The sequence below is a fragment of the Venustampulla echinocandica genome (genome assembly GCF_003357145.1).
Source record: "Venustampulla echinocandica strain BP 5553 chromosome Unknown scaffold_1, whole genome shotgun sequence".
Lineage (NCBI taxonomy): Eukaryota > Fungi > Ascomycota > Leotiomycetes > Helotiales > Pleuroascaceae > Venustampulla > Venustampulla echinocandica.
The window spans coordinates 5,306,626-5,330,124 of NW_022474206.1; the positions used below are offsets into that span (position 1 = coordinate 5,306,626).

A 23,499-nucleotide genomic window follows, 5' to 3' on the forward strand; every position below is an offset into this window, starting at 1 on the left:
TACTCTATGTATGTACAAAAGCCCCTAAATGATGGACTAAAAGTTTATTATGTTTAATGGTAGATAGAAAATTGGATAGGAAACGTTGTTGATGTTAGTGGACTTTCAAATCCAATCCAATTTGAAAAAAAGCTTTTGGGAAAAGAAATTTCCTCTCTATGTTCAACTTATTTCACAATCTCCTGAGAGACACCCACACTAGAAACCACAAGCCTTGTTAACCTGTATTTAGTAGAACTAAAATTAGAGCCGAGCCTTTCTCCCGGGTTATACCTACCTAAGGAAGCCTTGCTTCGGAATTGTCCCTAGTGTGGCTCAAGGTTTCTTTGTTGTAGAATCCTCCTACAATCTGCGAAATAAATTATTAGCTGAAGGTACCTGGACCCTTAAAGTAGGCCTCTATACTTTGCTTTTTATAGCTTCCCATGAGTTCAGACATAGATTCCGAAATACACCTCCTATACAGCCCTCTGTATCTCTGTATCCACAATACTAAATAAAGCAAACAAGCTGTCATCGAACCACTAGATATGTATTTAAATTCACAATACGTCCACTTACTGTAGTCTATAGCTCATTGCGGTCCATCATCCGTAATGGAATTAAACTCCCGTCGCGAACTAGGCATGCCCTTGAAAAACGACATTGTCTCGACCGGAGCCCGTGTAAAGAGGTCACGTCCTTGGGTTATTCGAATTCCATTAATTAGCCCTCATAGTGTTACGGTCAACATGACTTTAGGTGAAGTCAGTATCTGATCAGGACAGAAGAAGTAGACATCCATATATCAAATCCAAATATGTTTAGTCCAACGTGTTGGGCTGCCCGGCGGGCAACTTCGTAACATCCTTCGGTCCTACCATAAACTATAGATGGAAGTCTCACTAGCCAGATCTAGAACGCAAAATATGTTGGCAGGAGATAAATTGGATCAAGACCGTTCATGTCAAATAAAATGGTGGTATGAAAAAAAATTATAGCTAAAGGGGTATTGGGCAATATGGGTTTTGGTAATCAGACTTAACCGAAAAGTTACACGATTTGTACTTTCGCCAAAGGACCGTCACTCCACCGTGGAAAAAGTCGAGATTCCATCCATTAGCTTTCCCAGCTCCTATGCCGACTATCCTGAATTTGTATTATCTGACGGATTGTTTATTGATGGTACATTCGAGCCTATGGACTCTGATGGTCTGGAAGGCCCCGAACAATATATCAAGGGCGTATTTTACCCCGTCCATCTCGGAGATTTTCTTAGACAAAGCAATCGATACAAGGTTCTCAACAAGCTCCGGCACGGAGGGCTTGCAACAGTATGGATTGTAACAGTATGGTTCTGTCGTGATCTTGAGACAAAGACTTATGTGGTTTTGAAATTTTTGATCGCAGGCGTATCTAACCCAGATTGTGCCGAATTCAAATTAATAAAACAGGCTTGGGATATCAAACAATTCGGAGGCAATCAGATTGCTTTGCCGTCCAACTATTTCTAGGTCGATGGCCCAAATGGGCGCCATATTTGTTTGTTACCCCCTGTCTAGGTCCTCAAGTTTCTGATATCTAGAATACTTTTGATGATCCTGGGACACTCTCGAGACACATTGCCCTTTAGGTCGTTAATGGAGACTTAACGTACTCCAACCTGTCACTTAGGACAACACCAACCGTGCCTACTTCATACATATGTTACGCTGCACACTATACTATGGCCTTTGCTTTCTTCATCCCTTTGGAACTTCGCCCCGCAGCAATAGAACCCTAATACTACAGCTATACGTCTCTAATTGGCCTCGGTCTTTGAAAACACCAATTGAAATCATCCATATTAAAATACGCTGCAACCAAATATTAGGAATATTGATTTAATCTTATAAAGTCTTTATTCATATCTATGCTAAATCCACATTGTGCAAAGCATACCTTACGGTGCTAACACCAGAAACACTGCTACTATAATTCTGCTTTATCTCTTGCTCTTCTTCTTCACGCTTTCTACCAAGCTGCTTAACTCGCCTTTTGCACCCTCGACTTTTCTCTTCTTTGCCTTACTATTGACATCCTCCCCGTCTCCCTCAACATGTCTCTTCTTCCTACCCTCTTCAAGCAACTTCTTCATCCCCTCAGTCCCTTTATACTTCGGGTTAGAAGGATCAATAGCAAACTCATGATGCCCAAACAGCCTGCCAGCAAATCGCTCATCTGCAACGTCCATCTCGAAATTCTCCTGTAAACCACCCCTCTTGCTCCCCGCCTCCTTCTTGCCCTTCCCTTTCTTGCCCTTCTTCGCCTGTTTCTCAGCACGAGCAATCTCATTGATATCGAAATGATCTAATCGCTCTGCAGCTTCCGCAGTGTTGTCTTGCATGAGTAGCTCAAGCTCGGCACGCTGCGAGGCTTTAGCCGCGGCTTCTGCTTCTTTGGCTTCACGCTTCTTGAGCCTCTCTTCCTTGCGCAAAGTTTTCGATGCCTTCTCTTTCACCACTTCGTCAGTGGCGAAAAAGGGATCATCAAAGCCAAGGTCTTCTTTCTCCTTCTCCTCACCAGAAGCGCCATCAGCAACTTCTGCAGGGGCGGCATTAGGATCCCGACCCTCGCGTCGAGCTTTTGCCATCTCCTTTCTTCGCGCTTTTCGCTCACGCTCTTTACGCACGTATTTTTCAGCTGTCGTCTCTTCGATTATCGGTTCGTTTTCGAAGACGCCCTCATTCCCATTGGTGGATAGACCGGCGGTGAAGGTTATTTCCATGTCGCCAACAGGACCAGACTTTTTCTTTCTCAATGAGGGCTCATCCGAAAGACCAAGAGCTACCCGCAATTTTTGCCTTTCTAACTCCTTCTTTGATAATTTTGGCTCAGCGGCGTTCTCAGCGACTTCGGCCTGTTGCTCTTCCTCTTCATCGTCCTCAGAGTCACTCCCTAGATAAGCTCGTAGGTCGTTCTCCCCTATTTCTGCCCGGCTCCCAGTGAATGCACGTTTGATAGCATCCTTCCTTTGCATTTCTTCCGGATCCATATCCCATGTCAACTTGACTTTCGAGTGTTGTAGAGCATCAGTGACGAATTCTGTAGGACGATATCCAGATGGGACACTGTCGCATTCATCGCGGGCCTTGTCATCAAATTCGACGCCATCAGGAATAAAGCGCAAATCGAAAAAATTTGCGGAGGATAAGTATTCCGTGCCGTCGGTTGATTCGTAGATTTTTTGGGCTGTATCGTGGTCTGAACAGATTACGACTGCATAGTAATATCGTAATCTTTCGAGCTGGTATTGCCGTAATGCTGCGCTGTTGAATTCTTGTCCTTCATCTGCCTTTTGAAGGTCCTTCTTGATCTTCTCCTCTAGCTCCTCATCATCCTCCCCTTCCTGGTCGTCGTCCTCGCTATCCTCCGAGTCCTCATCTAGACTCTCCTGATCTGCCTGGTTACTCGTGAAGATTTCCCTGGGAGGCCCATCAAGCTCTTCCCGTTCCATTCGCTCTTTGCCAAATTCGCTGGGGTATATTGAGATCTTATGGATTTTACCGCCGACTGGAACAAAGCTCGAAAACACGGCCATGAGATCAATTGATCGGATATTGTCCCAATCCAAATTGACCACAGCTACTCTTGAGGATATTTCACCCATTTCCACAGCAGCTTGCTCAGCTTGCATATCTGGAAACGCAGCCTCTTCAATTTCAACACCACCATCTTCTTCATCATCGTCGTCGTCCTCATCCTCAGACGACGAAAATCCTCCTCCTCTAGCAGGGTCATATGCGCTATCTGCATTGCCCAATTCCTTCTGAATAACATCGTCATCCTCAACCTCGACATCTACCTCTCCTTCGCCGTCTTGCTCCTCCTCATCAGGCACATATAACCTCTCTAAAGCCTTTTTCTTGCCCGCACTACTCAATTTTCGCCCATAACGATCGACCCTCGCTGTATTCGAGAAATCTTCATCCTTTAGCATGCGCGAGAATCGTTTATCGACTTTTGTCCTCGTGTGCTTCTTAGAAGGGAGGCGGAATCGGGGATCGGTCGTGAAGTTGGAGAATCGAGGGTCATTGATGTCTGTCTCTGTAGATACAGCTGTTGAGGCAGCGCCTTTTGGTGCTTTTTGTTTTTGTTTCGGCATATCTGGCGGGTGGCTGGTTATTGTTATGGAGGAATCGCTAGGAGGGGACGCTGTAGCTGTTAAAAATGAATTTCACTGTTTCTGAGAGGGAACTTTTTTCTGCCATGACCCAAGGCGGTGTGGCTGAAATCGTGTGGTTAGTCATCCTCGGTTAAACACGACCCCTCCCCCTATTCCGTCTCACGACTTGCCCGAAACAAGTCTGAACTTGTACAACACAATCTCAGCCTCACAGCCAAGTGGGCTTTCATATATCACCTGTGTTCCACATTCTTCATGTTTAAAATTTCTCATCATGATTGTTTTATTTTGTATTCTTATTGATGAAGTCCATCCAAAGTTCACGCTTGTTATCTCTCTGTACCCCCTAGAGCCCCATCATCTGTATCTTTTCCTCACCACCTGGGATATGCCGAGTGGTCACGTCTCCAACGGTAACCCGCTGCATGATGATTATAGGCGTGATCCATCCAGCCCGGAACCTGGCGCTGTCTCCATCGTTCCATCGGAGTACGATGCGGTCTACGATTTTGGTGCATGCGCTGCGTGTATTCTCTGGTTCCATAGTTGCGCCGCCCGTTCCAGCCCCATACATTGTTGCTCCTACCATGAAACCAGTCTTCCACCGGCATTTTGAAGTACGATGCAATCGGATTGATTCCTTTCTGCTATTGAGATGTTGCCTTTTGCTACAAGAGATATGTAGTGCTTAACTATTGATTGATTGTGCAAACTGAGGTTGGCAGTTAAAACAATGGCGATTTGATAACCAAAATGGAAGAAAGGGAGGAAGGGAAGTTCCACCCTCTGCAAGATTAATTTATAGCAGCACCTATGGAATTATTATTCAGATGGGGCCACTATCTACTTTACATTCACAATCGTATCGCTTGTGCCATTCATAAACTCAGGCTCTGGTGTGATTGGAAGCATTCTTTTGGGCAAGCTCAGGCTTATATTATGGTTATTGTACTAAACCCATCTAAATATCACGATATGGCATTTCGTCCTCCTATTCTTTGTTAAAGTTATTTCGTAGGCCCACCTGCCTTGCTCCTGCGGCTAAGGATATGACTACTAGCTACCTACTCTATTGGGGAGGTGGGTAGGAGCGCGCAGACGATGTGACTGATATATCCAGTCTTTAATGCGGGTCCTTGCCGATCCCTCTATTCCCCTATCACGTATGTGAGAAATCCGACGTTGAGGTCCGCTAGGGTTGCGCCTTCCGTATAGTCCGTATAATGCAGCTGAGTGTGGCTGCCCAGCCTGGCCCAAAGGAGGGTAGTAGTAATCCCGCCGATTGCTAAAGAGGTGGTTCTGGAACCAGGGTATGATAGCTCTTTTATAACTTTCAGTTGGATTTCGTTTGTTTATTATTGTGGTTTCCGACATTCGATAGCTAGGAATAGGGTAGATGGTATGCCTGTTGAGCTATAGTGGAGATTTTCAGTGGCAAAATTGAAGTCTTGTTAGATAGTGCGAAGCAGATTGACGGAGGGGCGGAAGGAAGGAAGAGATTACCTTGCCAGGTTTCTCTATATAAAGACTATATTTATGTTATTCAGAGAGAGCACATTACGACTTTTTATTAGAACCAACAAACTACACCTACTCCACATACGCAAACTTATTTCATGGTATTCATGCAAGATTCTGTGGTATTAGAGATTCCCCTTATGAGAAAGTTTTTAACCTGTGGCGCAATGTTCACAGTCAAATGCCAGTGTGCTTATGGGGCGGCCTGTTATTGTAAACAAGCCTTAAATGTGTTCATACTAAAATGCTTCCAAATATGACCCATTGCCTTTCCCTTCCTAGAACTTGCCCTTCTTATAGGCATGCCTCTTAGATATGTTTCCAACATCATGATGATTGGCCATCCGCCATACCAGTAACTCTCGGCTGGCCGTTCATAGTGATTGTACGGACGCCTCTAGTACTAATAGGCTAATGCGCGAGATTTGTTCGATTGCTGCACCCAGGTGTCAATGCTGTTTTATCGATTTCTCTGTACTTCTTCGTCATCAACATGACGAACCCGCCATTCATGTAATAGTTCAGAAGGGTCCCGCACCCCGTAGAGGTCGTATATAGCAGCTGAGTATTGCTGACCTTGTCCTCAGACCCGACCTTGTGAAGGCGGGCAATAGTAGTCTCGATTATTGCGGAAGGGTCTTGAAACTAGGGCATGGTTGAACCTTCAAGTCTCTTCTAGCTGACTTCTGCTTTTACGCTGGGTGTATATTGTGTAGGTGATAACTCCTGCACGTTCTACTTTGAAGGTGCTATGTAGAGCGACGTTGGAAGTGATGGAGGGGCACCGGACAATTGCAGCCCGGTGAAATTTATATTAACTAGGGAATCGTGATCTGGAAAGCAGTTTTTAATATATTGCTTCCTGCGGTGCATAGCCTCCTTCCTCAGCATACTCGCACGATGCAGAGATCGAATTTTGTGTTATTGGGGAATATGTCTTTAAGGAAAAGAACTATTTCCACAGTTTTCATATTATGCAAGACCTACATTTGCCAAAATTTGAAAAGTTTCTTGAGGTCTCTTTATGTTTCGATGATGCGGTTTGTTGTGTCGATTTGGTTCTCAAGCTTAATTTTGCATACTCTTCTAAACACGAGTTATTGCTCGCACCAAGCACCATTTTATATTCGTTTACCTAGACGCTCAACAGCCCCCTTAAATTTCTATGTCCTACGATAGATTATGGCAGGTTTGTAGCGGACTCCGGAGAACAAATGATCCCAGTGGTGGAGTCGAGGGCTTTGGAGGCATTTAACACTGCGAATCTTGCTGACGATGTGCTAGATCTTTTCTTCTGAGTACTTGAATAGTTGGGACTAGGATAGGCATGGGCATGGGGTGAGCGTACTGGAAGAAGCTAAATCTAACTATCCAGGGAGTGAAAGAGGTTACCCTTCCAAGCTAACATGGCTAGTGAATTTAAGGTGTTGCGGAATGATGAAGCTAGTCCTTATGTCAATAGATGTCAGATCACCCAAAGGAGGAATTGGCGAGTTATATTGGGGCTGGAGCTGGAGATTTATTAATAATGAGATATATTTAGGGGCTTGCTGATAGTTGGTTTGTTGATTCTGTCACAAGTACAAGTGCCCTTCCCTAAACAGCACTACCGCACTTTCCGTTAATACATGTCAGATCATCACTGCAATCATCTTCCGAGGAACAAGAAACGCCTATTCAAAGTTAGGTTAGCAACCTATCATTTTCATCTTGGTATCGCGCCATATAGCGGGGGAAATAACCTACCAGAACAGTGCCCAGTCCACGAGCACGAAGCAGGTTTTGGTGATAGGGTTTTCACGCTGCGCGTGGTCGACGTAGGTCTCGGGACCTTTTTTAATGTCGTAACACCCGTTGATGGCGCTGGGCCTGCAACCCCGATTCGATTTACCAATTTATCACCGAAGGTCTTAATGCTACTTTGGAACTCCTCGGCGGAGGCGGCGTTCCATTTTGCACCTTTTGCACCCGGAACGGCATCGGGGCCTGTGAATGCAATGTAAAGGACATCGGTCTCGTCATGACCGCTATTTCCGTTGACGCTATTTCCAAAGCACAGGGTGGCCATAGAAATCGAAGCCTCACCGATCACAGCTTTGGGGCCATCATCACCATTCTCGTCACCCCAGATGCCATAAAACTAAGGACCCGTCAGCCTTGAGCTCATGTACAGGAGGCGGAGTTGGCTAAATATTTGTACTTACCATTTTCCCCCCACAGACCACGGCCATAAGACTCAAGGGCTCAATTCCATTGGCCCTCGGATCATAGTTGGTAAATCCAGCCTTGGAGCCTACGTTTCCGAACACAACGTAGGGATGGACGAAAGCGTTAAGATCCTTGACTCCTGAGACTCCATACCCGGCAATTTTATCCTTGAATGAAGTCTGACTCTGTGTATCCCCTGAGGAACCACATCGACCATCATCTCCAGGTCCTCCCTGGAGCCCATCACAATCGATGTCCATATCTGCCAATGCCCCACCAGTGCCTTGGATATACACGACTTTATAGTCATCGAGATGGTCTCCGCAATAAGAGAATGCTGTCATGGTCAGTTTCTACCTTTCTAAATGATTTCAGAAATTTCCTTTACATACTGTTCGGTCCATCATTGTGGGCGTAAAAGCCAGTTTGAAGCGCGTTCTTACACGAACCGGCGGCCTTGACGCCGTCATAAAACGTCTTCACATTGCTCGGGACATCGAATGCAGAACAACTATGTAACGAGAGAAACACAGCAATAATGGCTGAGGTGTAGGTATGCATATTGAACTGCTTTGCTCGAGGATAAAGGAGAGACGGTTAACAAATGATGGGGCAATGAGCGTGATGGAGCCTGGCGGTCCTTTAAATAATTTACTTGATTGTCCATCCCAGGGACCTACGGTATATATATAATCCTCGTCCTTCGGCCACAGCGTACGGAACCTACGGAGAGTAAGGAAACCCGTGCGGGAGCTTGGCCAAATTCCGCAGGTGTGAAGGGTACAGTGGCAATCCTGTCAGCATATTAAAGTGGCAAACGTTCCACTACAAGCCCGTTTCCACAGATTCCACAGCAAGTATACATGTGATAGGCGCATAGGAAGGATCAGGATCAGTTGCGGTTGGGATTCGAGGCAACGGGACCGACAGGGAGGTGAAGGTCCTAAATCTGCGTTTCCCCAATCAAGGATAGAGTAGTCGAGGTTGGTAATTTCCACGAGTTGTTTCAAGTTGTTTGAACTTCCCCACGAAGGATTTTAGCGGGGCGCAGGGGAACCTTCTAAGAAACAAACAAGAGTAGTGTCTATAATTAAGCATATAATATCGTCGAGAAGTACAGTCAGCACAGATCAGATGCCCGAAAACAACATCTCTTTCGAGTTGCGCGACCATAAAGAAGCACGATCCTCCTGCTAGATTGGGTCGACATCGACTGCACTGCACACGCTTCTCACCTCCGGCGGCCAGTACAACGGAGTGTCTCCAGCTATGAGGCATAAATAGGACGATCGTACTTCGTATTGCGGCACTAGAAAGGGAAACAGGGCAAGCATGATCTCGAGGCTATGTCTCTGGAGTTTGGGTTGTGGTGAGGAAATGGTTCGTTGACGGTGCGAAGATGCGCCGAGTACCTAGGTACTGTAGCCTAGGCTACTCCTGCTACATCCGCCGATCGAGACGAGGGATAGCAAAAGAGACGACGAAATATCATATCCACTCCATCCGTTACCCAGCACATAGCCTTTGACGCTTCCAAAAGCCTGAGAAGCTGACTAGATGTGATGGCGGTTCGAGTTGTTACTGCGAAGTCCAGAGTCCGGTATCAGAAAATGCCTTCCTGGTCCCTCGGCCAGTCGGCCAGTCGGTCCCCGCCCGTGTGTCGCCCGATGCCTCGGCAACTTCCCCACGTCTCTGTTTATTAGTATAAACTTGAGCCTCGCCCGACTTGCCACTCTACTTTCCACATCCACTCTCTGCATTCCTCTCCCTCTTGAACATATCACACCATCTCAATCCCAATCCCAATCTCTTCAAAATGGCAGGTGAACGTCTCAGCTCGATCCTCAAGCACTTGACTCCCGGCTCGTCCGGCGTGAATGCAATGTAAGTGATCTCTGCGACGCCGCTCAAGGAAAGGCACATGCTAAATCAGAGGTCTCCAGCACTTCCAAGAATGCCGACGATATTGTTATTACTCTCGCCATCCGGACGCCCTTAACCAAAGCCTTCAAGGGAGGATTCAAGGACACGCAGCTGGACTTTTTGGCCTACTCCCTGCTGCAGAAGGTGATCGAGAAATCGAATATCGACCCCAAACTAGTCGAAGATATTTGCTGTGGAAATGTAAGCCTCTTGATCCCGGCCTTGAATTACAATTCTAACAGCTGTGTTGGCAGGTGTCCGATGGTAAATCTGCATATCTCGTCCGAGCAGCGGCTCTTGCAGCCGGCTTCCCAAATACCACCGCTGCCTCGACCGTGAACCGCTTCTGCTCCTCCGGCCTGAAAGCTACCCAAGATATCGCGAACCAAATCTCATCCGGCAATATCGATATTGGCATTGCCATGGGCGCTGAAATGATGTCCGCCGGTGGCGACCGTCTCGAGCTACCTTTCCACCCAGATGTCCTCAAGAACCAAGAGGCGGCAGATTGCATGCAGCCTATGGGACAGACATCCGAGAACGTGGGCAAGGATTTCAACATCCCCCGAGAACAACAAGACAGATTCGCCGCCGAGAGCTACCAGCGCGCAGAGAGAGCCCAGAAAGCTGGGTGGTTCGACGACGAGATAGTACCTATCACCACTGAAGTTAAGGACCCAAAGACCGGCGAGGTGAAGAGGGTTACTTTGACGAAGGATGAGGGTGTGCGATATGGAACCACATTCGAGTCATTGAGCAAGATCCGACCCGCATTCCCAGATTTTGGCGATAAGTCCACCGGTGGCAACTCCAGCCAGGTCACAGATGGAGCCGCCGCAGTTCTCCTAATGCGTCGCTCCCGCGCTATCGAGCTCGGCCAGCCCATCCTAGCCAAATACGTGGGCGCCACCGTCGCCGGCCTCGCTCCACGCATCATGGGAATCGGCCCCTCAATTGCTATTCCTAAACTCCTCTCCAAATACAACATCACCATCGATGACATCGACGTTATCGAAGTCAATGAGGCATTTGCATCAATGGCTGTGTACTGCAAGGATACTCTAAAGCTGCCACACGAGAAGATGAACCCTCGCGGCGGTGCTATTGCGCTTGGCCATCCGCTCGGTGCCACAGGTACGAGACAGATTGTTACAGGGCTGAGTGAGTGCAGGAGGCAGAAGAAGAAGATCCTTTTGACAAGTATGTGTATTGGAACTGGGCAGGGCATGGCTGGGCTGTTTGTCAATGAGCAGTTGTGAACTAAAAAATTACGGTGTACTATATAATGATTAGTTGACGTGAGATGTGTAGAGTGGCATTATGAATAGGATTACCAAAAAAAATGGAAGTACGTTATCAATCAGTTGCTCTATTAAATCGGCCTCTAAAGATGGGCTTAAGTTTGGATAGCCCTCTTCTCCTGTCCATCATCCCCCAGGCGCCGACTATTTAGAAGCCTATATATCGTTAAAGGTACCAGGCCACCCTTGCTGAGAACCCAAACCACCGATTATAAAGCTTGGTGTAGAGCATCTCAAAAATTACAACTTATTCTCAAGAATCAGTTATTATATTCAAGACACCGAGAGAGACTAGGTTCCTAGGGACTGATCTTTAAAAAACTGACGTTCTGGTGAGGTTGGGATAACGTCCGACTTTGTAATAGACAAACTTGAACGGTTAAGCCACGAAATACTGGCAAAATAATCAATTTATGTGTTAGCTTGCTCCTAATAGCGCTTCTATAGGGGTGGGACTAAGCACATAGTAGACTGTAACGTTGTTGTATTGAGCTAGGCAACATGCTTCATCCCCCCGAAGGTCGCAAGGTAGATATTCTAGCACCTCTGTTACTGACAGCGCCAATAACAAGGACTAATTTAAGAACATGATACAGGATACCTTGGGTGCGCAACCTAAAGCTACATTCATTTTTTCCGAAAGCAACTATCTAATATACAGACTGCGACAACTAAACTATACATACTCCAACAATGCTCCCCATCAATCAATTGTTTCAAATAGGCATTGAAACCCCCACCAGATCTCCATAATCTCGCTCAATTTTCAATTTATAGCCATCGCTTGACACGCAATGGACCGACCCGCATAAACTTGAGACAACTCCCCCCATTTCGTCATAAAATCATCAAGTAATCGTACAATCACACCATATCCCCGCACAATAATCACTCGCGGAAAGTTGATGGTGTGGATTTTGGATTAGCCACAATTTCACTTTGAGGTTCCTTCTGTGGCATTTCAGTAGGTTGATTCGCAGGGCTTTGGACACTGGTTGGTTGGATACATAGTCTGGTTCGACATCAGATCGATACCCATCGCCTTCGCTTTATTGCGAATCCACTCCATATTTGCCGAGTTTGCCATGGCTTGTTGTTCCTGATCTCTTCTCGTGCGTTCCGCACCAAGCATCAGCATATTTTTTTCGAAAGCTAAAATGGCGCGGATCGTGGCTGGAGAAGCGGTAATTGGTCTAGCTAACACCGTTGTTGGTGTTGGCTGGGGCTTTGGATCGTTGACTGATCGATTAACAAGAGTAGGTGGCGGGATATGCTGCCGCGATATATGAAAGCATATGTCGTGTTCTCTAAGGTCGAGGGACGGGTCCATGAAATCACGGCAAACTTTGCGCTGACGGATATGCGTGGAATCATAGTGGGCCCAAAGAAGATCCATGCTATTGAAGAACTTATCGCACTTATTACATTCATACCGATGTGCAACTTGGTGATGCTCCTCGAGGTCTTTCAATGCGTGGAAACCAGCAAGACCAGCGACACAGGAGAAGAGGTGGCCGGGATGGAGGTGCTCCTGCAGTAGACTTGCCGAGCTAAATATCTGATCGCACTTGGTGCATTTGAATTCGTGCCACTGACTTGTGTGGTCTATGAGGGCTTCGGAGCTTTTGAATGTACCAGTGCATTTCTCGCATGCCAATTCGTGCTTGCCTTTCAGGTGTTGAAGATAGTTTGTAAGGGAGGTCGAGATTGTTGGACATTCCGAACACTTGATCTGGTGCATATCAGCCTTATGTTGCTCAAGACCCGCATCATCGTAAAATTGGCACCGGCATAGGCCGCACTCCAAACTCAGCACTGGAGCTTGAAAGCCAAGCTTCTGGCGGAGGAAATCATTCAAGTATGGCTGATGACCTTTGACCGAACAGTGACTATCCAAAGCCGCCATGCTAGAGAAAGTACGGTGGCAGTTGTCACAAACTAACTCTATTTGGGACGGGGGATGCTCAGAAGCTGTATGCTTCTCCAAGGCACCTGCACTGTCGAACAAGTCGCCGCAATCAATACATATTGAGGCAGGCTTATGACGCTTGTCCCAACAGTGATTGTCCAAAGCTGCCTTGCTAGCGCAAGTACGCGGGCAATGGTAACAAAAGTACTCCATACTGCACATAGAAAGCGTTAGCATAACGCCAGGGGTCGAGCTAACACTGCCTATATAGGAAACATACTTGCCTGTCAAGATCAGCACAAACCAAGGGTGCTTGAGGAGGAGTTGTTGGTGACGAGGAAAGGGATGTCGAAGGTGAGTGAGAGTAGCCCCGTTCAGGCTGGTAGATGGCGGATCGTGACAGAATAAGCTGCCGCCCTCTGTTTGACGCGTCGCGTCACGACTGTTTGACAGAAAGGAGATGGAAAGGGGAGGAGATCAACATAGAAGGGGGGAATGAAGGACTTGGATCTCGCTCTGAGAGATCGACTGCCCAGCAGGCTGTTTGGGGTTGCTAGTCCGAAAATCAGATCGAAGAAGAGCAGGGCATTGTAGAAGTTGAGCAGGAGAAAAGAAGTTGATGAGGCTAAAGTTTTACATCTCGTCAATCCACCACCGCCCAGTTCAGAATGGAAATCCGAGGCATTAAAGTCCAGCAGTAAAACAAATAGAAGGTTCACACCGCTGTAAGAAGCCCATGACCGTCAGGGCTCTTCGCCGCTCTGCCAAAGGCTCCTTCCTGGGACAATTAAACCCCTCCCGGTTCTTACCTATCTGCGTTTTCGAACGAGCAGAATTAATCGATCCCAATATCAAACACAAACAGGCACACAAATATGATATTGCCATCCGTCCCACCTTTTGGATCCGATTTCGCAAGACATCCAGCTGTTCAGAGCCGTGGAGGAGGAGTCCTGGTCACAAGCTTGCCACTAAAGCTTATCCGAAGTATCAAACGGCACTGCTAACCCTTACTTAAGAGCCAAGAGACGGGCCCAGCAAAGTCAAGCCCACCTTGCCCGCCACTGGCTTTAGTATTCGACTCTGACTGAAATGCGGGCAACATCAGCACTGGCCGATATCTACTGCATCGTCCTGGCAAAACCAACAATACGGCTCGTGTGATTCGTTGCGTCTGTAAACCGTCAAGGATGGTAGGAACATGTCCCAGTTGGAGGCTGCAGCTCTAGACTTCACAAGCGGCTGGACCAGAGAGGTAGTGAGAACCGACTCCTGGGGGCCAGATGGCATATCTTGCCTGCTGAGCCACGTGGGAAACAACTTCATTGTGGTAGAGAGTTGAGGGATTGGCGAGGGAACTCAGCCCATGATCGATCTCGATGTCATAGCTGAGGGTAAAAAACATTATATACATACCTTGGGTACCTGCTTGCCTCTTGTTCTCGAAGCATCAGAGACAATCTGACCAGAGGTTATATACAATCCGGCCGGGTATAGGATTCGAAAAAGGCTAATTATTGCGAATCACAACTCGCCGCTGCCTCCGCCCCGTCTCCGGCTCCTGGATAGTGCTGGCTGTTGAAAGAAAGAATAGCCTCGAAGTTCCAACAGCCCACCCGGCACCAGGAAGTTGAAGCAACCCAGACATGGCGCCGGGACGGGACCCGTGAAACGGGCTTGATCTAGCAGATCTACCAAATCTTGATCCCTTCGTACATTTTACTACTTATTATTCCAAAGGCAGTTAGCAGCAGCCCGTATTCAACTCAGGAGCCGCGCCCCACGACGCCACCCCAAGCCGCGCCCCACGATGTTCACGGCATATAACCATGGCCTAAGTGTGCAAACAAAGTTCTCCTTACCAGGCACTAGCCCAGTGAATTTGGGGCGCTAGGAGCGGAAGCTAGTGCAGGCGACGTGAGCCACAATACGAAGTAAGGGGTGAGAGTGGAGCCCTGGAGCTCTAAGAGAACGTCGGGGCGGGATGCGCCGTACAGGGTCAGATGGGAGCCATATCAACTGCAACGTATCAATAGTATCAACGCTGACAACCTTTGAGGCGTCGAACAAGCGATGAGAATGCTTGCTAACCCATGGCCCAGACCTGGCGGCGGTGAGCCGATCATCTCCGCTACACCAGATACCAAGCAAGAGTATTCCCAGGGGTTGGACGCAAGCATTAAAATATGTGGCCTGCGGGGGAGATATCTCTCTTGTTTATTCTATTGTCGGCTAGCCCACTGAACTTGGCGGTCCTGGAAAACAACCTTCTTGTTTATCTTTGCCAGTAAGCGCAGATTGGAGCAAGCCATGGGTTGGCTCGATGTTGTGACCTCGCTCGTCGGGGACTCGGGGGTATGATTTCTCAATATTTTCGCCAAAACCTCCCTTTGACCATTCCTGCCGCCCAAGCTCTCGGTATTGTTTGACTGATTTCATAGGTGAATGACACGGCATTTCTATTCAGCCTTAATATGGCTTCATTTATATAGCTGACATGCTGCGGGCTTAAGCGTTATTGGAAGGTGTTGCGGTCATCGTCAAGATGCACTCGACTCGACTTTCCTGCATGTCGAAGATCTCTAAAATCTCAACTTCGAAGCTATCGCATCCCACTACCACCTCACCCTTCGTCCAGCCAACTAAAGCCGTGACCATGTACCTGGTACATGCACCGCAAAACTAAAAACTTATTCGGCCCTTGGCAAGATGTTATCACCAAATTATGATGTACGTACCTCGTATGTAAAGTGCTTATTCAAGTATACGGAGCAGAGTCTACGCCTACTGGTTGTGATTATGGGATTTGCGCTATAAGGGGCTCGGTGCAGAGCGCTATACTACCACATGTAACCACGCGGGAGGCAGACAAGACAGTCCCACATTCTCCACAGCGCAGATGGCGACCATTTCCACGTTTTAGGGATCAGAGATAGACAATTACGCCCATTAGTGCAAGATGGCAGCTAGCTAGTCCGGAAGAACGGGGTACTTCGTATGTCTACCTCATATCTAATATCACGAAGTAAGGAGAAATATGATCCGGTGGAACTAGTCAAGCAATGTGGCCCTAAAATAACATAACAGACACCTACCATTTTTGTTTGGCTGTTTTCCGGCTCAGCAGCACCTTCACAAAGTCTCTAGCACAAATATATTTATACTTCCAATTCCTGGGCTCAATGATTCAAATGGAACTCTGTATACGGATTAATATGTCTCGGACGGAGCAGGGTAAAATCCGGTTTAGCGGGGTAAGGGTAAAGAGGCGGGTTGATGATCCACGAACCAGCAAAACCACCCCACAACGCAACCCCAAGTCATGGACAGGTGTAACTGGAAACGCCCAGTACAATGCATAGCACCTAGCACGGCAGGTACAAGATGACAAGATGATAGGGTATGCTGGAAACACTCCCGCACCTCGCACCCAATGGAAGCTCGCCGTCTAATCAAGTCTCTTATTATTTTGTGTAAATATCAAATCTTCAATGCTGGGCATTTCTGGGCATTTGTGAAGCCTGCGTTGCCCGGAAATATCCCTTCAGCCTTCACATCACAACATGGGGCCTGAGCCGCCTGACGTGGGCCTCCAGCGAGATCTGGATTTTATTTAACAAACGGAAATCCTTCTGCCAATTATTGCTCAAGTTTTGAGAAGACTGACACCATCCTCCCCTCGCCACAATTACCACCAACGATATTCGACAACATCTGGGGCTGTCTAGAATCCATCCAAGCCTTTGACGATACCACCACGATAGCGTTCTACCATGGCTGCCGGGAAAAGCCGTACAGCAGTGATTTCCGCAAATCCTCTGAAGCTCGACGTCAGGAGTCATTGGCAATGCCTCACTATCTGCTTTTTTATGACCCTCTCCACTTTTCAATACGGTCTTGATTATGCACTCATTGGCGGCTTTCTCTCGTATAGCACCACTATCTACTAAACATCACTATACTAAATTGGCTAACGAAATAAATTAGCATGCCAGGCTTCCTTGAAGTCTACGGGTATTATGACCCCAAGTTAAAAAAGTGGAATATTGATGTATGTTCTATAACCCCATGAACCGAATCCTAGGCTTCAGGGCACTGGCGCTAACAGTTGTCCTTATCAAAGGCAACTGTTCAACAACTTATGTCTTCGTTCGTCACAATTGGGACCTTCGTTGGCTCTCTGTTGGTCGGCCCAATCAGCTCAAGATTTGGCCGGAAGCATGGTTTATGGGCGGCATCCATCCTCAACGCGATTGCCGCTATAATCATGATTAGTACCACGAATCTAGGAGCAATGTATGCAGCACGACTTATTCTAGGTGAGTTTATTCTCTAGGTAGAGCGAGGCAACAAATGTCTTGTTAACGTTTTGTTTCCAGGTGTCGCTGTAGGCTGGTTCTTTACCTTCGCTCAAATGTACATCCACGAATGTGCACCGGCTCATCTTCGTGGCTTGGTGTTCAGTCTTTACCAAGTCATGTTGTGTGTAGGGTCCATTACTGGGGCCAGTATTGACCTTGGAACTCACCAAATGAAAGGCAGGAAGGCCTATCAGATTCCTCTTGCGATGTTCTTTATCGCCCCAACTATTCAATCAATCGCGAGTATATGGGCACCCGAGAGCCCTCGGTGGTTGATGTCTCAGGGCAGAGATGAGGAGAGCGAGAAAGCATTGAGAACGTTGAGAGGTAAGGCTATCGATGAGCATCAGTTCCAGGCCGAATTGAGCGAGATCAGGGAATCCACCAAGGAACAAGTGCAGGCAAACACTGGCTATCTCTTTATGGAGATGTGGCGAGGAACTAATTTAAGACGGACACTCCTTTGCTTCGCTGTAGTCTGTTTCCATTGTGCTAATGGTATAGTCTCGCCTCAGCTCGACCAACTGATAATCGCTAACTGAGAGTCAGGCTCGTCTTGGATTACCAATTACACCACTTACTTCCTGACCGTGGCCGATGTTGGGAATGCCTTCGGTTACTCCGTCCTTCTAAACTGTATTGGCCTTGTCGGCTGTCTGTTTAGCATCTGCTTTGTTCGCTACCTCAACCGCCGCACTGTGCTTTTCTGGGGATGTTTCCTCTGCGGTATTTTCCAACTTGTCCCGGCCATTGTCTGGGCGGCAGAGGGCTCCTCACCCGTCTCTGGCAAAACTATTATTGCTTTCTTTTGCCTATTTTACTTTACATACGTGGCTTATTGTAAGATCCGCCTCCACTCCTCCCTGCATTCAGAAATCTAACAGTATGGATAGCTCCCCAGGCATGGCTCGTAGGAGGCGAATTCCCCAACAACCATCTGCGTGCTTTCACTTATGGTTCCGCAACTGCGCTCAACTTCTTGGGTACCTGGCTTGGTATCTTTACTGCACCGTATTTTATCAACCCGCAACAACTTAGCTGGTCAGCAAAATACGGATTTATTTGGTTTGGATCCAACATGGTCTTGTGTGTCTTTATTCTAATTTTCGTCCCGGAGACGAAGGATCGGACTCTGGAGGAAATCCACGAAATGTTCGAAGCAAAATTGCCGGTCCGGAAATTCAAGACTTATGTTTGTGTCGGCGTCGAGCAATTTGCAGCTCAAGGCACTGCCAAGGCGGCAGAGATATTGGGCGAGAAAATTTATCCACAGGAGGAGATTTTGGAGAAGAAGAGCCTGACGTCTTGAATACATCACTTTTAAAGATGAATGAATATGCTTATGGTAGGGAAATGCTATACGGTATTCCAATGCGATTAAACCAGGTTAGATTTATGGTTATGATATAAACGGTTTAATGTTCCGATCTACGTTTGTACACAGTAGAAAAGTACTTCAACTCCGACCATTTGATGGCCACGAAGCTTTCTAGAGGGGTTATTTCCATGGTTTCGACGGAATAGAACGAAGTTCTTCTTCTCTGATAACTTGTAGGACTTCATTTTCTGTTCATGGACTTCCGGTCCAAATCCCCGAATAATGCTTAAGTCGGAGGCAGCTTGCGATTGATAGTCGCCTCTTGTCTTCGAGCCATTCTTATCCTATGGTAGGATTTTGCAAGCAACACATAGCAGAGTATTGTGGGTTGCGCGACCACTTGACATTTTTAACCCATTTCAGTTCGCATACCGCTTTTACTTTTGAGAAGTTATTTGAAAAGAACTAAGTACTTAAAAAGCTAGGAGTAAACTAAGAACTTAAGAAGTAAGTAATTTATATATATGAAATATATTAGCCTAAAAGTTGGTTAGGAAGTATCAAAATTATTTACTATTTAGATATTTAGTAATATTAAGAGGAAGTAAAGTTACTAACGAACAGATAGTATCTCTACATATTAGGAGCGAACTAAGACTTAAAGAAAGAAAGCTATTTAAAGAAATAATCTTAAATAGAGAAGTATATTACTTTTAACTAATAGGATTATAGCCGAATATATTTTGCCTTCTAATTTAGATCCGGACGATTGAGATATATGATTGGAGAGTAACACAAGCGTTTGTGGCTTGCGCTAAATCACGTGGTACTCGTATAGGTGTCGATTCTTTTTCATTAGGCTATCCACTTTCGCCTTAACTACTATAATAGAATATAGACTGTCTTCCCATGATCTGCTGGTTACAATGTCTGATTATATCTACCAACCCTTGAAAAATGCAACAGAGGACATCCGCCTCCTCAAACTCACCTTCGATATAAGACAAGCACTTGGACGTGCCAATGTAAATCCTCTAGTCGGGCAACTAAAGAACTACTCTTTGCCCTTGACTACCCTCTCTAGAAGGCAGAGAATACTACGGGTTGCTCTACTACCGTCCTTCAATGCTCTGTCCTATGTATGGGGAAATCCGGCTCGAACGCACGAGATTATAATCGATAATAAGAGGCTCGGTATTACAGAAAATCTGCATAAGGCTCTTCGAGATATTCAGAGAGATGCAATTGGAGATGTATACGTCTGGGCTGACGCAATTTGCATTTGCCAAGATAACCTTACAGAGAGGTCTGCGCAGATCCTTCTAATGAGAGAGGTATACCACGCTGCAGCTGATGTGAGAATATGGCTTGGGTCACCTACTGAAGAAGGCCGAAGATGTCTCAAATTCATTGCTGATCTCACTGGACATTATGGACCCGAAGAATCCGATATGGTACCATCGGAAGAGAGTAAATTCGAAGAGAGATTTGTGAAGGGGTTGTTGATACCTACTGCTGGAATTGTGCGTGCTGGGTATGGGTTTGGACAGTCGTTGGTAGAAATTACGGACGCCTTGGATTCGGACGTGAGGGATGACAAGGCAGAAATGGTTCTCGACCCCGACGACATACTATCACTCCATCATGATACGATCCAAACGTTGGTTGAATGGAAACCACATTCACGACATTTTAAAACTGTTCAGGATGAAGATTTTGTTTTCATCGCAAACCTAATCGACCAGGAGCTAATTCAAAGTTGTACTTGGTTTGAGCGAATGTGGGTTGTACAAGAATTAGGAGCATCCAATGACGCTTCGATCCTCGGGTATGGGAAGTCACTGTATTGGGAGTCCTTCCTACGTGCTGTATACTTTCTAAATTTCAGTCTTGAAGCTCCGGTCAACAATATTCGAAAGTTGACCGGACTGGAGAAGATTCGGCAGAGTTGGAACAGCGGAAAACGACAGCCACTCCGAGATTTAATTCGAGAGTGTCGACACAGAAACGCCACAGACCCACGAGACAAGATATTTTCTCTTCTTGGCATGATGGGAGATAAAATGAACACATTCTTGATGCCTGATTACACCAAGTCTGTGAGCGAGGTTTATGCAAATGCTACATTCCATTTCATAGAACAATCTGGATCACTAGACCCCCTATGCGGGTGGCAAAGTCTCGGCCGACAGGAACAATTACCATCATGGATACCTGACTACAGCTTGAATCAAGACCCTGCAGCTTCACCCCTGGTTCCAATTGACGGCAGGGAAAGTATTTTCACTGCTTCGGGACATGACCACAGATCGAAATATATGGCGTTGGATCAACAACAACTGAAGCATTTCTGGACACACTTACCTACGAGTGGACTTTGCATTGATACCATTGCCATGCTTTCAGATCCTTTGCCTGAAGATGCACTGTTCGGCTCTATCGAACAAATGTGGCATTCTACCATCTCTTCATCTGGTGGGCTCCTCGACGGCTTTACAAAGGATGTTCAATCATGTTTGGAAGATATATCTTCTGTTATCAGCATGTATAGCGAATACTGGAATTCGTTGGATCAATTCTCAAAACACTTGCGGTCAGTGTCGATAAAATCACCATTAATAGCTCGTCTACCCAAATCGACGGATCGTTTGTCGAAGCACTCGCAATCAACAGACGAATTAGCAAGATCCAGTCCTCCCACAGAAAAGCCTTCTCTATACTTCGAGCCAAAGAAGGCGGATCCATCTCTCCACGAAATATACATCCTTGACGCATACCTTCAAAGTCTCTTCTGCGGCCGGATCTCAAAAACCGAACGCCTCACAAGGGATGGCATTCAAAAATTCATGAGCTTGAATCTTCCTGCAGATACTACTGATCCTGAACGGGAATCCTTTCTTGCAAAAGTTTGCAGGGCCCTAGGAGCAGGTATGACCAGACGATGCATAGCTATCACAAAACAAGGCTACATTGGAGCACTCCCCCAAGAAGCGCAGCAGGGAGATCTGATCTGTGTTCTGTTCGGTTGCAGTGTGCCGGTAGTTCTACGGAAGAGAATTGGGGGAGAATATTTGTTTATTGGAGAATGCTATTTGCATGGTTTCATGGACTCCGAAGCAATTGCTTTTCACGTCAGGGGCGAGTTCCAAGTACAGAAATTTGCCCTGTGCTGAGAAGGGTATTGATGAATGAAATGAATAAAATGAATCAAATGAAATGGAATGTACTGTAAATTCTTGTCATTGAATGACCTATCTAATCGACGCTCCTTATGACTCTCCTTAAAACTCCCTCTGTTTTGCCTGTTTTTGTGACGGTACAAGAGCACGAACGAGGTCGGGTGCGACTTGGGCAAAATGACTGTTTACAAGGAGAGAAAGAGATTCGTAAGGCAGGCTCTGACTTAAACTATTTGTGCAATATTCATAAAGTAGAATTATTATGGTGACCCGAAACGATCACCTAGGAGTGTCCACTTAATGTTCATATTTACTGTTCCTAAACTCTATTTATGATGTGCCTCAACAGCACACATTTTCCTCCAAGATCGGCGGCATACTGCGGTTTTGTACTGGTAACCTTTTGTGGGCAACGAAATTATCTATAAATCGAATAATACGTCAAAGAACTAGTCTGGGTCTCAAGGATGGATTCAGAAATTAGGCTTTAAAATCCTCCATAATAATAAGCTACCTCGGGGCTAAGCCTTTCCATGCGGCCTTAAAGGGCGATAAAGTACATTTCAAACCCTCTAACTTAAGAATAGAACACGACCCGGAATGTAAGAGGTACAACTAGTACAAGCAGTATTGCATCAGTTACAAGGATAGTTCTTCGCTTTACTGGCGAGAGGACCGTCAAACCAGTTATACCATGCCTCCTCTCTGGTACATATTGGTAGAGTAAAAACCCCTGCGGCCTGTACCCCTTTCGAAGCAAGCTCATCGACGGATGAGCCCTTTGACATGTCCAAGACAAAGCCAGGCTTGTTGCCATTGGCTTTGTAACTATTGATTGAGCTAGTGACAATGTCGCCTATGGTCAAACTTCCCCAAGGATTGTTTTTTCCATTAGTGAGAAGCTGGTCAGTTCCAGGCAGTGGGCTGAAATAGTTGTCTTCACAAATTACGTCTTGGTCGTAATAGCCACATGATACTTGTGCTCCTCCAGCGACATTCACGAGCCAGTAGGACTTGCCATCAACACAGACAAAGACTTTTTCGTAGTCAGCAATGTATTTCTTTCCTGTCTCTAGATTGGTGCATCGGTTCCGCTCGCCTTCATCATCGGAAATCCTGTGAGCAGGTGTTAGCCATGGGTGTTTCGAATGCCAATGCGAGGGATTAGTAGAACTGCACTCTTACATAATGAATGGGTAAATGCCAGCGTTTGACATAGACCAAGCCCAAGGAATCATGATAGCCCAAAGTATCCTCTCGATAATTGGGCCAGCCAGAGATGTCTTAACGATGTCGGTATAATCAAGGAGCTTCCCTTCATCCATCATGTTCAATAGTAACTGCATTCCACTATGATCGTTGCTGCCGGAGAACATCATAGCATTCGTATCCGCGACCTTCTGTTTCCATGCATTAATAAGGATGGTGATTCTGTTTGATAGGCTGTTCTGGGCTCCAAGGGCGCTGTTGGCTTGAGTAGCAACATCTTTGCCAAGCGTTAGACCATTAGACACCATCCCATTGACGGAATCTTTAAGCGTTCCGAGGGTGTTGCCATTGGAAGCAAGCCATCCAACCTTGAGCGCTACAAATTATACTTAGCATTCTAAGCCAAGACTCGAGAGTTAAGGGGGGGGG

At 46.4% G+C, this 23,499-nt stretch overlaps 8 protein-coding genes across 8 annotated transcripts in view; 4 read left to right on the forward strand and 4 right to left on the reverse strand.

The window, feature by feature from the left end:
- Positions 1 to 596: 596 nt before the first annotated feature.
- On the forward strand, positions 597 to 1,493 carry BP5553_04254 (uncharacterized protein; the record flags this gene model as incomplete). The annotated part of the gene is made up of 2 exons (XM_032012877.1): positions 597 to 746; positions 981 to 1,493. The coding sequence occupies 2 exons, from the start codon at positions 597 to 599 to the stop codon at positions 1,491 to 1,493; spliced, it is 663 nt and encodes a 220-aa protein (XP_031872570.1).
- A 470-nt stretch (positions 1,494 to 1,963) lies between these two features.
- Positions 1,964 to 4,123, reverse strand: BP5553_04255 (putative Pre-rRNA-processing protein esf1; the record flags this gene model as incomplete). Its single annotated transcript, XM_032012878.1, has 1 exon — positions 1,964 to 4,123. The coding sequence occupies one exon, from the start codon at positions 4,121 to 4,123 to the stop codon at positions 1,964 to 1,966; it is 2,160 nt and encodes a 719-aa protein (XP_031872571.1).
- A 3,135-nt stretch (positions 4,124 to 7,258) lies between these two features.
- On the reverse strand, positions 7,259 to 8,431 carry BP5553_04256 (Endo-chitosanase; the record flags this gene model as incomplete). The annotated part of the gene is made up of 4 exons (XM_032012879.1): positions 7,259 to 7,335; positions 7,409 to 7,802; positions 7,867 to 8,207; positions 8,263 to 8,431. 4 exons carry the CDS (start codon positions 8,429 to 8,431, stop codon positions 7,259 to 7,261), a joined length of 981 nt encoding a protein of 326 aa, XP_031872572.1.
- A 1,255-nt stretch (positions 8,432 to 9,686) lies between these two features.
- BP5553_04257 (Thiolase-like protein) lies at positions 9,687 to 11,052 on the forward strand (the record flags this gene model as incomplete). Its single annotated transcript, XM_032012880.1, has 3 exons — positions 9,687 to 9,754; positions 9,814 to 9,994; positions 10,048 to 11,052. The coding sequence occupies 3 exons, from the start codon at positions 9,687 to 9,689 to the stop codon at positions 11,050 to 11,052; spliced, it is 1,254 nt and encodes a 417-aa protein (XP_031872573.1).
- A 1,003-nt stretch (positions 11,053 to 12,055) lies between these two features.
- On the reverse strand, positions 12,056 to 13,216 carry BP5553_04258 (uncharacterized protein; the record flags this gene model as incomplete). Its single annotated transcript, XM_032012881.1, has 1 exon — positions 12,056 to 13,216. One exon carries the CDS (start codon positions 13,214 to 13,216, stop codon positions 12,056 to 12,058), a length of 1,161 nt encoding a protein of 386 aa, XP_031872574.1.
- A 3,560-nt stretch (positions 13,217 to 16,776) lies between these two features.
- Positions 16,777 to 18,673, forward strand: BP5553_04259 (uncharacterized protein; the record flags this gene model as incomplete). Its single annotated transcript, XM_032012882.1, has 6 exons — positions 16,777 to 16,931; positions 16,991 to 17,054; positions 17,127 to 17,322; positions 17,383 to 17,862; positions 17,914 to 18,204; positions 18,258 to 18,673. The coding sequence occupies 6 exons, from the start codon at positions 16,777 to 16,779 to the stop codon at positions 18,671 to 18,673; spliced, it is 1,602 nt and encodes a 533-aa protein (XP_031872575.1).
- Positions 18,674 to 19,608: 935 nt separating this feature from the next.
- BP5553_04260 (Uncharacterized protein) lies at positions 19,609 to 21,855 on the forward strand (the record flags this gene model as incomplete). Its single annotated transcript, XM_032012883.1, has 1 exon — positions 19,609 to 21,855. The coding sequence occupies one exon, from the start codon at positions 19,609 to 19,611 to the stop codon at positions 21,853 to 21,855; it is 2,247 nt and encodes a 748-aa protein (XP_031872576.1).
- A 641-nt stretch (positions 21,856 to 22,496) lies between these two features.
- Positions 22,497 to 23,499, reverse strand: part of BP5553_04261 (uncharacterized protein) — a gene marked incomplete at both ends in the record, with an annotated part of 1,784 nt that continues 781 nt past the window's right edge. The window contains 2 exons of the mRNA XM_032012884.1: positions 22,497 to 22,977; positions 23,047 to 23,446. Coding sequence (XP_031872577.1) covers positions 22,497 to 22,977; positions 23,047 to 23,446 — 881 coding nt within the window. The remainder of the gene's footprint in view (positions 22,978 to 23,046; positions 23,447 to 23,499) is intronic.